The sequence below is a fragment of the Tiliqua scincoides genome, chromosome 13 (assembly GCF_035046505.1).
Source record: "Tiliqua scincoides isolate rTilSci1 chromosome 13, rTilSci1.hap2, whole genome shotgun sequence".
Classification (NCBI taxonomy): domain Eukaryota; kingdom Metazoa; phylum Chordata; class Lepidosauria; order Squamata; family Scincidae; genus Tiliqua; species Tiliqua scincoides.
Genome location: NC_089833.1, coordinates 14,258,872 through 14,272,850, shown reverse-complemented (window position 1 = coordinate 14,272,850; position 13,979 = coordinate 14,258,872). Strand labels below are relative to the sequence as shown.

The following is a 13,979-nucleotide window of genomic DNA, read 5'->3' as shown; positions in this document are numbered from 1 at the left end:
CCTCATGACCTCCCATTCCATAGGCAGTTTTGGATCACCCCTTTTGTACCCCCATTTTAATCTCTGGCAGAGAAATCACATGATTGGATTTTTAAAAATAAATTAGCAAGAGCTTTAGAAGCTGGAGCCCTCATTTAGCCCCTTGCAATGATCCTGCATTATCTAGGTCTAGACCGTAGGTCTCCCAACAGCCACCAATGCTCGGTTCACACAATAACCTTCTCACACTGATAGTGACACAGCTTCTTTCAGGTCCCAGAAGAGCCATTTCTTGTCCTTGAACTTGTGGGTCAGATACACTTTTTAGCAGAGACAAGCACTGAAGCGGAACCTTTGAGAACCAGTTTTTAAAAACCAAGTTGCCAGACTTCATACGGCTAATATTATAATGCCATTGTACAAATTGATGGTAAGGCCACACCTGGAGTATTGTGTCCAGATCCAGTCGCCGCATCTCAAAAAAGACATAGTGGAAATGGAAAAGGTGCAAAAGAGAGCGACTAAGATGATTACGGGGCTGGGGCACCTTCCTTATGAGGAAAGGCTATGGTGTTTGGGCCTCTTCAGCCTAGAAAAGAGATGCCTGAGGGGGGACATGATTGAGACATACAAAATTGTGCAGGGGATGGACAGAGTGGATAGGGAGATGCTCTTTCACATAACACCAGAACCAGGGGACATCCACTAAAATTGAGTGTTGGGAGAGTTAGGACAGACAAAAGAAAATATTTCTTTACTCAGCGTGTGGTCGGTCTGTGGAACTCCTTGCCACAGGATGTGGTGATGGCATCTGGCCTGGACGCCTTTAAAAGGGGATTGGACAAGATTCTGGAGGAAAAATCCATTACGGGTTACAAGCCATGATGTGTATGTGCAACCTCCTGATTTTAGAAATGGGTTATGTCAGAATGCCAGATGCAAGGGAGGGCACCAGGATGCAGGTCTCTTGTTATCTGGTGTGCTCCCTGGGGCATTTGGTGGGCCGCTGTGATACAGGAAGCTGGACCAGATGACCTGATCCAGTGGGGCTGTTCTTATGGAAACATCACCAATTTTTAGCGTGAGCCATGATTCTCAGACTGTGGATCGAGACCCGCGAGGTGGGTCACAAGCCAATTTTAGGTGGGACCCTGTTCATGGCGCCCACAAGAATTGTCCTTTTGTCCCAACACTGGCAGAGTCATGCAGGGAGCAGATAAGAGCCACAGAGCTCAACCCTGCACACAGCCAGGCAGATCTGAAAAAGGTTTGCACTTCTGAAATTCCCAAGGGACAGGCGAAGGGGGGTTGGACTGGATAGTTCCAGTTTCTTTTGTTGCGTCGCTCTGACAGCTGGAAAAGTCACTTATGCCAGGAAGGCGGGGTGGGGTGGGGGGCAAGACAGCAACAGTTTGAAGGGGGCGTCGCCTGCAGGGCTGGTCCATTGCAGAGTTATTGACTAAAAACAATCTTTGAACCCAGACCCTTGCATACAAAACAAGTCAACCCAAATACATATTTGCAGGCATTAACTTTGTTTTGCAAACGCACAGCCCCCCCCCCCCAAAAAAAATGTTCCAGCCTTGCCAGGTCTTCAGGATTGTGGATGGCACAAGGACCCCCCCCCAGCTCAGAACTTGATCCTTTTTGTTCACAAAAGAGCCTGAAGTTATAAGGCATGCGCAAAAGGCACGGGTGCCCCTATCCTTCTGCTCTTCAGGAAGAATCTCCCCTTCTGTCATTTTAAATGCTATTATAATCAACAATCCCCACTGGGACAATGAGAGCCCTTGTGCAATTAGGTGCCCACACACCCCTCCCACTTCGCACTCCTCATGGTGTGCCTCTCTCCAGGACTTTGAGTTTCCAACTCCTATTATGGAGGCCTGAATGGAAATGCCACATGGCCCGGGGCAGGCGCTCAATGGCACTCGACTGTGTTCTGCCAGCCTGTGGTAATGGACAGAGCGTTGGCAAAGCATGAAGAGGGGGACAGGCAGGGAAGCTTGTCTGGAAGCCCTGCAGCTACCCTCTGAGATGGGCTGCCCAAATCTGTTCAACTTACAAAGAGTTTAGGAAGAGTCCAGCTGGATCAGGCCAAAGGACATACTGAAATAAAGTTGCAGGATCAACCTTCCCCTACCTCTAGAGAAAGACCCCCTACTTGAACCTCTACACCGCCACTAGCCAATAAACTAAAGACAGACCAAGGATCTAACTCTTCATAAGGCAGGTTCAGATATTTCCACATTCCAGAACAAGAGAGGGCAACCTCTGGATCTTCTGCTCCTCACCTGAGCCAGAATTGCTAGTGCTCAGCCCCTCCCCAAAGGGCAGGTCCCCAGCCCCAGACTAGTCAGGAGATGATCTGTAGGCCCCAAGTCATGTTCCCTGTACCCTCTCCTTCGCCAGCCCTCCCAAGTAAAGCTGCATCAAAGTGGCCAGAACTGGTTAGGTGCATCCCTGCCCGCTCAGGTCATCTGATCCACACCTGTGTTTGGACTGTAAACAGTAAACACGGCCTTGTTTGTTCTGTACACAGAAGCGCACTGGGGTTTATGGGGCGTGTGCGCAGCACACAGCCCGCACCCTCGCCGGCTGCTCCCCCTAAGGGCAGGGACTCCAGCCAAGGTGCAATGAAAATTTGGGAGCTGCAGCAGCGTCGGAATGCACTCTCCCAAAAGGCAAATACATTCCTTGCAGAGAAAGAGAGAGAGAGAAGCAAATCACAGCAGATCTGAAAGTCAGGGACAGATTCATCAGGGTTCTGACCATGTTTCTTGGCAACCCTAGATGGCTACAATCTGGCACTGGATTTAGCACCCTGAAACATCGCCGTTAGGAGAGCAAGATCGGAAGCCCCTTTCCCTCCTCACTCTGAGGCAATAGCAGCCTCTTCCCCCACATTTTGGACTAAGGAGCAGGGCTCCTTCCCAGGGCTGAGAGCCAGGCAGCCCTGGATCACTGGATTATTTCCTTTATTTCTTAGGGGGCACACTGCGCCCCCTTTCCTTGACATGACTCCGAGCCAAAAACATGCATTTGAAACTTGTACAGCCTAAAGCTGATGCCGGTACAATCCACTGCTGGGTTTTTACTCGGGAGCTGGTATCACCTGGGTCACGTGGACCATGTCTGAAAGGCAATGCCCTCTAGCTAAGTGGTAAAGGAGACCACCCGCCTTCCTGAACTCTGGACTCTTACCCTCCACATGCTGAGATGAGAGGGCCTGCCCTGTGTGATCCTGTTAAGGCAAATCCTCAGACTCAGCTGGATTGCGGTGGGTTTGGATTAACTCACATCTGTATGTCCAGCCTCCCCCTTCCTTTTTGGCATGACTATTCCCCCCTCCCCTCCCCTGCACTCATCTCTGGCTTGCTAAGTATTTCAGCGATGAATCAGTTACAACTGTAGACTCACTTCTCTTCCAGTGTAGAAGGAGAAGGGACTGCCCCCAAGACTAGATAATACAAGGCAGGAACAGGACTACGAAGGGTGTGTGTGTGTGTGTGTGGAGCAGAGCAAAATAGCCCCCCTGAACATCTAGAGAAGGGGTGTCCAAAGTTTTTGACTGGTGGGCCACATCATCTCTCTGACACTGTATCGGGGGCGGGGGGGGAGAATTAATTTACATTTAAAATGTGAATAAATTTGCATAAGTTTACATAAATGAATATATTAAAGATGAACTTATATGAATGAATGAAGGTCTTGCAATAGCTCAAGGCCTATAAAAGGCCTTGCACAAAGCAAGGCTGGCCTTTCCTGAGAGGTGAAACAGTCCTGAGAGCAAACACGCTGAGAGCAGTTGTGTCGGGCCAGTGCAGGCTCCAACCAATCTCTGGAGGGCCAGAGGCTCATTGGAGACTGGGGGCTCCCTGAGGGCCGCATTGAGAAGCCTCGAGGGCTGCATGTGGCCCCAGGGCTGGGGTTTGGGCACCCCTAATCTAGAGATAGAAAGGAGGAAATAGGGGTGGGGGAGTTAAATATTCTGGCAGTGCAAGATCTTCAGTTAGAGACAAGAAATGAGCGGTAGCGAGAGGAGATTGTTTTGTGCAAAACAAGCAAAAGAAGCCAAAAATTGAGAGCTTAGGAACACATCTGCCTCCTGGCATGCCAACAGCTGCCATGCAATCCTTCACCCTCCAGGAACATAATAATTTAATTGCCACCATTTATTATTATTATTATTTTTAAAACCATCCTAACCCTGTTGGCTTTGTTCATTGCTGAAATACAACAAGCACCAAAGTGGTTATTAGCGCTTAGGAGGACTTCTTTTTGGTAAGCAAATGGGTCAGAAAGGCCCAGGTGGTGGAGCCAGGGAACACTTACACAGCAAGAACTGAACGATTACAGTCAAAAATGGGCCTGCAGCTGTATTTGCGATGCTATTTCAGATCAGCAGAGGAGAGGGGTTGGTCACAAAAGCACAGTGCAGCACACCCAGCCCCTTGGCTTAGGGGTAGAGCAACCACTCTCCATGCAGATGGTTCCAGGTTCAATCCCCAGCCAGATCTCCAAGGCGGAGGAAATTCCTGTCTGAACCTGCTGCTAGTTCCCGTTGATCTAGATGGGCCAACAGTCTGACTTCAAGAGGCTGCTTCTTATATTCCCCCCCAAACTCCTCCATGCCCTGTTTGCCCCTCAGAATTCCAACAGCTTAGCAATGGTGAACTCGTGCAAGGAAAGCGCCCTACAGGTAGACCACAGCTGCGATACAAGAACATCTGCAAGAGGGATCTGAAGGCCTTAGGAGTGGACCTCAACAAGTGGGAAACCCTGGCCTCTGAGCGGCCCGCTTGGAGGCAGGCTGTGCAGCATGGCCCTTCCCAGTTTGAAGAGACCCTTGGCCAACAGTCTGAGGCTAAGAGGCAAAGAAGGAAGGCCCACAGCCAGGGAGACAGACCAGGGACAGACTGCACTTGCTCCCGGTGTGGAAGGGACTGTCACTCCCGAATCAGCCTTTTCAGCCACACTAGACGCTGTTCCAGAACCACCTTTCAGAGCGCGATACCAGAGTCTTTCGAGACTGAAGGTTGCCAACATGAGCCAATGGTACTCAAAGACCCTCCAGATTAAGGTGGCTCAGCCAATGGCAGCCAAAGACCTTGTGAGCCCTTCTGTGACACAAGGGCAGCTCAGCAAACTGCTGCCAGGGGCATCAACTACACCACCACAAAATGTCTTAGTAGATATTATCCCACCATTAACCATGCTGGATGTCTACAGGAAATCTCAAGGTGCCTACTCAAGATCCCTTAATGCCCATCTTTTACTCTCCACCCAAGACATTCCAAACTGCTCTGTTGTAATCACTAAATGCTTAACCACTTAACACCATTGTGTGTTTAACCACAACAGTGTGTTCCTACCATTTGGTTGCTATGTATGTTTCTGGGCTTATGAGTCTGAGCAATTGAAAATTGAGCCATCGTAGCTGTTCTATGTTCATAGCACAGATTCATCAATCAAGGCAAAGGTTTGTGGAGTTACGCATGCAATATAATGGCAGCCTTATAAATAAACCACTGCAGTTAGTGGTCCAGTTACATGTCTGTTAGTGCACCCTGACATGCCTGCATTGGTCACCTGTCATTTAAAAGGAAAGACCACCAACTTTTCAAAGCATCCCTTTCCTGATCGCCTAAGGTGAACGAATCTCCGACTGGTGACCTGGCACACTTGGTGCAGAGCATTCCCCCATTCTCCCTCTGGTTTCACAGTAACTGAGAAGTGAGTCATGGTTGCTCAGAGATACAAAACGGAGAACAGGAACTAGGCTGGGCCACCCAAGAGCCCCTTGGGTTGACGAGGGCTTGGGTCTAGGTCAAGAGGTCACCTTGCCCAGGAGATAGAGAGAGCATCCCGTATGGAAATTTGTGAGCCTGTTGCATCCCTAAAAGATATGTTTAAAGACGCTTTAGAAAACTCAAAGTCTCCTGTTAGAAGATCATTATTTACTGACCCGCTTCAGGATTCTCAGGGTCGAGCTGTGATCTGGAGATGCTATAACTGGTTCTTAGGAGCTCCATTTCACACAAGGGTTCATTCACTGTGTTATAAAAGTGATGCTAGGTCTGTATTAACAGGATAAACATCTCAACTGCAGCCCTCCAATCCGTGGTTTTTGAAGCAGGACTTCGAAGCGAAGCAGACCGCTCACCCCCTTGTGCTTCAACCACAGGAAGGAAGCACGTTTGGTTTGAGATCTTAGAACCACTTTTGCAAGCGCTCCGAAATGCAGCAGAAAGAGGAAACCTACTTTAAAGTTGTTTTTCATCCAGAGCAGGTAAACCAAGGGGAGGGGGGGGGAGCTTTGTTCTACCCACCCTTGTTTCAGGAAGCCTGCCAAACATGCCACCTTAACTCCTTTCACATTTTAAAATCTTCTTCCTCAGCAGAGGAGTGTACCTTTGGCAAAGAATTAACTGGCAAAGCTCTTAATGACTGGAGGCACCAATATGAGAGCAGGGGTAGATCCAGTGTTTGGGGGGGGGGGCATGAGTACTCACTTGACTCCAGAGCCCAGGTCAACCAGGTGGGTAGACATGGGCTCCAGCCCGTACTCTGAGCCCAGGTCTACCTGCTGGGTGTGCCTGGGCTCCTGGCTGAGCTTATGGCCTCCATGGCCATTTGCAGGGCAGATAAGATTTGGGCTCCCACCTAGATTTGGAGCCCAGATCTACCTTCAGGGTAGACTTGGGCTCCTGGGTTGAGCTTATGGCCTCTGTGGTCATTTGTTGGGTAGGTAGACCTGGGCTCCTGCCTGGACACAGGGCTTGGAGCTACCTGCTGAGTAGACCTGGACTCCTATTGCAACTCAGCTCTGTTGGCCACTAATGCCCTGTTCAGTGGGCATTCCCCTGGCTCCCGACTTTGCTCCATACTGGTGCAACAGTTTGGGGGCTGGGGTCAGGCACCCATGCCCCCCCCCCGGAACCGCCCATGGATGAGAACCATGTTATCCAGCCCCCATTCCTTCTAGCATCTTGCAAAACCAGCTTGGAAAGCTATGGCCCCTAGCATTCATTTATGCTCTCCCCCTTTCAAAAGGGTCATGCTAGTACTGAATACACAGAGCAAACGCTACATGATTTTTAAAAACAGGAACAGCAGAAGCATTTAGTGAAACTGACACGAATGCACCTCAACTGCATCAATTTCACAAGCAATGAATCAGTGATGGAATCAGGGCAGGTAAGCAGAACAGAAAGGAACAGTGTTAAGGGATTGTTCACCAACCATCTTATGATGGGGTTGCATCCCATTGTAACTGGAGGGTGAAGCTCGTCAGGAAACCAGAGCACTTTGTCGCACTAGCTGGAGGGCTTGCAGGTGCATTAAAAGAAAACCATAACTTGTAAACAGCAATAACGCTCAGGAAGGAAGATTAACTGAAAGTGATTATTGAAATGCTTGAAAAATTGACATGGGATTTCAGCCTAGACTGCTTCAGAAATTCCTAATGAGTTGACTATTCTGCTTTGACACACACAAACACACCCCTTGATGCCACAAAGGCACTTGGCACAAGAGAAACCATGCAAATACAGAACTGAGACAGACAAAGGGGAAGGAAGCAAAGAGGAAGGAGGCCCAACTCAGACCAAAGCTACATCCATCTGGCTTCCCCCACCCCGCTCCATGTGATGACTTCCCCTAGAGCAGCACCAGTGCTGACAAGGAGCTAATGGTTAAAGGGAAACAAGCCTTGCAGAACTGGATTTCTTTTCTGATCCCATTTTTAAAACATGCTGCACTTCTGTATGGACGTATTCGCCAAGCAGGCTGCCGGTTCAGCACACTCCTGCTGAGATGAACGCATGGGAACCAAGCTCTAGGAACCAGAGTTGCAAATGCACACAACTGTGGATGGTGTTGACACTCCCCTTCAATTGTTGTGTGGCTTGCAGTTGATTTCAGCCAATCCAGGATTCAGAGCACTGAGGTCTCAATAGGCAGCTCTGCAGGAAAGAGTGGGACACAGCCCCTTCCCCTCCCCGCTCCTACCTCCCACTTGAGCCTTCTTCTCCTCTTCAGCAGCTTCAACTTGTCCCCCCAATGCTTGTCCCTCAAGTGCTGTAGGAGAGGTGTCACTCAGCGGGCTGTCGGACGGGCAGTTCTCCAAGATGCGACCCCCATTCCCCAGCTCCCTAGCCCCCCATCTCTAGGCAACCTGACCTGGACACTGCTCGCCCCAGCTCCCCCTGTTCCCACGGCAAAAGAACCACACAAGTGACGGCAAAGTCTTTTCTCAGCCCCCGGAGAAAAGGGGCTTTGTTAGCTGGCCCGGGGAGACAGCGTGAGAGCCGCGCCGCGAGACTCTGGGAAGCCGAAAGGACAAACGACACCGAACAAAAAACCCAGAAGACTGAAGCCTTGAGAGAAAAAGGGGCAGCGATTCCCAGAATTGTCTGTAGGTGTTGGGGCATCATCCACCGACAGTTCCCAGACAGCCTGCTACTCCATCACAGCGGCCGATGATCCACAAACACACACAAAAAATTAACCTAAGTGTTTCTGCTTTTATGAAAACCCAAGCCAAAAAGCATCTGCAGATCTCAAGGGGTGCTTGGCCTGATGGGTACCCAGGTGGGCCCTAGAAAGCGTTCTGGAGTAACAAAATGCCACTCCCACAACACTACTCAAGTTCCCTCTGAAACCCTTGCAATTTTTCTAGACCTGGACAGCAACCAAAAGTGACTGAAGGTACCCCAGATGTGCTAATGAAAAAGATAAGAAGGAACATCTTTTGAAAGAAGCAGGTACTTTGTGCCTTTGTGGGTTAAAGACACCATAGCGAACTGCAAGGAAAAAGAAATATAACACATTCCTAGATTATAAATCCATTCTCCCTCTCCCAGGCACGGATCCGTCTCTACACTCAACGCAAAGTGCAAACATACAAACACTGATGGTGTTCTGTTCATAATAAAACAGGTGTGAGGTTGGAAGGTTCAGAAACACAGGGTCCTAAACCAATCACCTATAATAAGGGGAGTAAATGGAATGTCCACAGTGCCCCCTCCTTGCATCATCACTGCTGTCCTTGGGCCTCAATTCTGCCATGGAAAAGCCCCCCCCCCCATATGTAGTAGTAGTAGTAGAAGTAGTAACTTTATTGTCATTGTGCTACAGCACAACGAAATTTATGCACCTTTGAGATCCAAGCATAAATATATACTACAATTCCAACAATCACACGCTACACACTCACCCACACATTCTATACAACATGCATCATAATATAAAAACAGTATAACAGACCATAATGCCCAGGAGCATGGTAACAGCTATATCACCTTAGTCAACGTAATTATGGCTGTGGGCTAGAAACTGTTCAGGAATCGTGTGGTGCTGCTCTAATAGTTCTGTATTGTCTACCCAAAGGCAACAGTCAAAGAACTTATGAGCTGAATGGAAGAATTCTATGTGACTTCTGCAGACAGTGAGATGTATAGATGTCCCCCAAAGCTGGAAGATGAAGGTTGATGATGCGCTGCGCGATATGACCCAATGGTCCATGGTTTTATCAAGCAAACTTGTTAGAAGCTGGTGGGGAACACAAAAATCTTGTGCTCAAACATCCACTTTTTCTATGAAACAACTAAACATCTTGTGCATATCACCATCTTCACACATGGTCTACCCCAAAGGGTTGTGGTGAGACACAAAAGAGAGTTCCTGGAAGAATGGATGGACCACAAAAGATAAATCAGCTGCATAAAGAGGATCCAAGACTCTAGACAGAATTTGCTGGTCTAGAAGCACAATTCTCACTTTGGGTTTGAGCTCCTGGGTATAGTTTCTGGGCAAGGTCCAGGTGCCAAGGAAAAGAGGGGCCACACCTTTAGGGGAAGGGGCTACAGCTCAGAGGCAGAGCACACACCTTACTAAGCTGGTCCTACTATGTGGCATGGAAGATCTCAGCACACTTTGCAAAAGTGTAGAAAAGAACCAAGATTTTCCTTCTTCCCTTGAGCAGAGAAGGCCAGCTTCCCAAGGGCTTACACAGAGTGCAGGAAGTTGCCTCTTGGCAAACAAATCCTCTGCATGGGGACCACAACATCAGATACTAATGTGACCCACAGATGGAAACCTGAGCACGAGATGGTGAGATTCGAATCACAGGTCTGCCGTAGACTCAGGAGAAGCCTCACAAGCAAGTCTGCCTCTGCCTCAGTTTCTCCATCTGTAAAATGGGCCATTCTGCAAGGGTGGATGAAAAAGCACTTTGGAGGACTGAACGCTGTATAAATGAGAAAAGTTAAATAGCAGCTAGCCCTTGTGCACAAAGCTAGCTCTTCTTAAGGGACAGACCACTTTAAAAAAAAAAACCTGGAACAGTTTCTCAGAGTTCTTTGCTTCCCATGACTCGCTGGCCATCTTGGGACTTTATCCACAGATCTAGGGCAGGGGGACAGGCACTTGATGTTCACAGCCCCCTCGCCTTTGCTCTCGACAAGCCTGAGAAATTCTTCTCTCCCTCCTCTTTTCTTTAAGCTCCAGAGTTTGTTCTTTAAGTCCCTGCTTTGCATTTGACAAGTCCAGTCCAGTGACACAAATTGCATTTCATGGCCCTCACTGCCAATCTTCTTGAGAAGAGTGAAAGGAGAATAAGGTGGGAGGGAAAGGGGAGGAGGAGGCATAAACAGGCATCTGAGCAGGAGAAGGGGGGGGAATAATTAATTCTGGCTGCTGGGAATCCAGGGGAAGTTGGTTACAGAGTTGATTTAAACAATCAGGCAGCTCTCAAAGCTCAGATCAGGGATTTTCTGGCCTGTTTTGTTCTGTCTGAGATACCTTAAAGGCAACAGACCAACTCTCTCCATCCTCAGCCAGGCTTTTTTTTTTAACTTCCTCGACACTCCAAATAGGAAACCAGTTTGAAACCAGTTTAACTGCCACCACTTCCCAGTAACACCCTTGTGAACAGTCATTTTCTGAAGGGTCCTATAGAAGGCTTTGTTTGGGGATCCTAGCCCTTCCGCTGACCTACAGACTACCTCTAGCCTTACCGGCTAAGGATCTGTAACACCTGAACAGGTCTGAAACTGGTTCCAGGTTTTATAGTGTAGACGTGACCAGTCTTGATACCTTTTAGGGGTTTTCGTTAGCTGGTTTTTGCTGTCACCTAGACAAACACTGCTGCCCGCATGGAGCTGAATTCCCAGCTAAACAGTGGTTTATTTGTAGTTTAATTTAAAAAAATCAGAGCAGCACACACAAAGTTTGAGTGACACAGAACAAAAATAATGTTTGATTGGCACATCCTTCCCCTGCCTTTTGGCCCCTGCTTCCCAACCTTTCTTCCTTGGCTGTTTCTTCACCATGTCTAATGTGAGATTGTAAGCTCTTCAGGACAGAGACCTGTTCCTTGCGCTTTTCAAAACGCCATGCACCTTGGTAGTGCTGTATAGGTAACTGGAAAACAGTTTGGCAAGAAGATTGCAAGAGATGAGCTGTATGAATTATATTAGTGTCTGTTGAGGCAGGCAGAAGGTGCTCTTCTGGGTCAGGTAGAACTTTTTATCAAGCAAAACTTAAAAGGGAGCTAATATCAAGCTTGGCTTGACAAGTCACCCTGTGGCACTCAGAAGCTTGCATATGCTATACTAATTTTTTTTTTTTTAAGTATATCGCATTTCTCCATTAACACTGGGGTCTTTCTGTGGGGCTAACAACCCCCCCCCCCAAATCCCCTTTAAATGAGCCACAGGAGATCTGGGGCAAGGATGTAGGTCCTGCTCACACTCCCCACCTGTCACTTTTCAATTCATTTTGATCATGGAAAGTGCAAGTGCGTGTGGTCTACCAGGCCCATTTGCAGGAGAAACTATACGATTTAGATAGCCCAGAGTAAATACAGCTGCATGAAGATTTCCTTTCCAGTGGAATTATCATGGGGAAAGTCATCTGAACATGTGCAGAGTGCCCTGCCATTCACCTCCATGCATTTAGGTAGGACTAAGGTATTGGGGTTGCCAAGGCAAGCCTCAAGCCCTGCACCTCTGCGTTGAGGCTGAGTACTGCCCGCAGTGGGGCAGAGAAGCAAATATCACGCCAGCCCTCCAAGAGCAGCCTCTCTGGGCAGCAGGCCAGCTTCAGACAGGCTGTGTGAGGTTGTGGTGGAGGAGTGCGCCTCACTTTTCCTTCCTGGGGGGCAAGGGTGGAGACGCTACAGATCAAGGCGCTGGGCTTGCAGGTACTCGCCGGGCGACATCCTTCCAGCTCATTAGAGCTTCCTTGGCACAGGCTGGCACCCTGCCCCGGCTGCCTCCCCCTCGCTGCCAGTGCCCCGCGCCTGCTGGATGAGTGCTGGCTAGTCGGGGAGAGGTGGTGGAGCCTGGTTCTGGGTCAACACCCCTGCGCTGTCCCAGGTGGGGGGTCGGCACTGCTTTCGGGCACAGACCACAGAACCCTTCCAAAACGGCTCCTACCAGAAGCCAGTGGCGTAGCTGGGGGGGGCGAAGCACTAAGTCTTGCAGGGAGCCTCACAACATGCAAGGAGCCCCCTCCCCTTCAGAGCCATTCCAGGTGGGGGGAGCAAAACAGAACAGCCTCCAAGGGGAGGCTCCTTGCCAGACTTGGTGCTTTGCACCCAGCTATGCAAGGGTTTGAATATCCCTCTGCATTCTCTGGCAGCAGCCAGTTTTGGAACCCTGGGCCAGCAAGGAAACCGAACATGTGCAGAGTGCTTTTTCTCTAAGCAAGAGGGGGGTGCTTGCCAAGCAACCTGCGATGTCTCTTACTGGGGGCAGAAAACTATTCGGGCCCCCCCATGACGGGGCATCGCCTCCCTTACCACGTCCTTGTTGCAGGAGATCCAGGTGTCCAGCAGCAGCTCCAGCCTGGAGCTGTGGAACTTCTTGGTGGTCTTCACCGCGATGAAGACGTCCCTGGGCGAGAGCTCCTCCAGCTGCGGGCGCTGCCGGGGCTTGCCTTCCTCCGGGGGCAGCGCGTCTCTCTTCCCCCGGCTCAGCTGGGCGAAGTAGTCGGTGAAGGCGCGCTTGACCTCAGCCGGAGGTCTCTGCCCCGCGGATGCTCCGTCGCGGGGGCTCTCGAAGGGTCTCAGGAACAAGCCGGCAGCCCCCTCCCCGCCCAGGCTGAGCACGTGCCGCTTCTGCTGGTCCACCACCAGCACCAGGAAGCAGGTCAGCATGGAGCCCACCAAGGACAGCAGCAGCTTCTTCCCGCAGCTTTTCAGCATCCTGGAGCTTTTTGGCAGAGGATCGCGAGAAAAAAAAACAAGCAGGACACGAATCTTTGCCCCCCCCCAAATTTAACAGCTGTCCAGATGCGTGCAAGACACAGATCCGTATGAATGCACGTACACGCGTCTCTTCTTGAGCAAAGTTTGCAAAGGAAGTTGAGCAACAGCTGCCCAAGATGCGTGCAAAAGACACAGATGCGTGTGAATGTGCATACACGCGTTTCTCCTGGAGCAAAGTTAAGCGACAGCTGTCCAAGATGCGTGTGAATGTGTGCACACGCGTCTCTCCTTGAGCAGTTTGCAAAGAAATTTAAGCAACAGCTGCCCAAGATGCGTGTGAATGCGCGTACACGCGTCTCTCCTTGAGCAAAGTTTGCAAAAAAAGTTTAGCAGCAGCTGTCCAGATGCGTGCAAGCCACAGGTGCGTGTGAATAGTTGCACACGTGTCTCTCCTTGAGCGGCACCGCTTGCAAAGTCTCCCCTCCTGCTCCGAAACCCGCTGACAATCGCCTGCCTTCCCCAGCTCCGCTGCGCTTTTAAAACTTCTCTCCCCGCCTCCCAGGCAGAGGTCTGGAAAAGGGGGCGGGGAACAGTCTGGTGGGCGGGGCCTCAGGGTCTAGTCTGAGCGCCCACGTGGATGAAGCTTGCATCAGGGGAGAAACTGTGCAATGCAGGGGGACCAGATGCCAACAGGGACAGAGTGCCTGGAATCAATGGCTAGAAGAGGGAAGGTGCTGCTTTTTCCATGTTGAGCTGCCCAAATGCCCTCAACCAGGGGACAGCC

General features: G+C 50.0%; 1 protein-coding gene across 1 annotated transcript in view; it reads right to left on the bottom strand.

Annotated features, from left to right (window-relative positions):
- The window catches only part of LFNG (LFNG O-fucosylpeptide 3-beta-N-acetylglucosaminyltransferase), a 28,689-nt gene extending 15,002 nt beyond the window's left edge, over window positions 1–13,687 (bottom strand). The window contains exon 1 of the mRNA XM_066640629.1: window positions 12,788–13,687. Coding sequence (XP_066496726.1) covers window positions 12,788–13,192 — 405 coding nt within the window. The 5' untranslated portion in view covers window positions 13,193–13,687. The remainder of the gene's footprint in view (window positions 1–12,787) is intronic.
- Window positions 13,688–13,979: the final 292 nt, after the last annotated feature.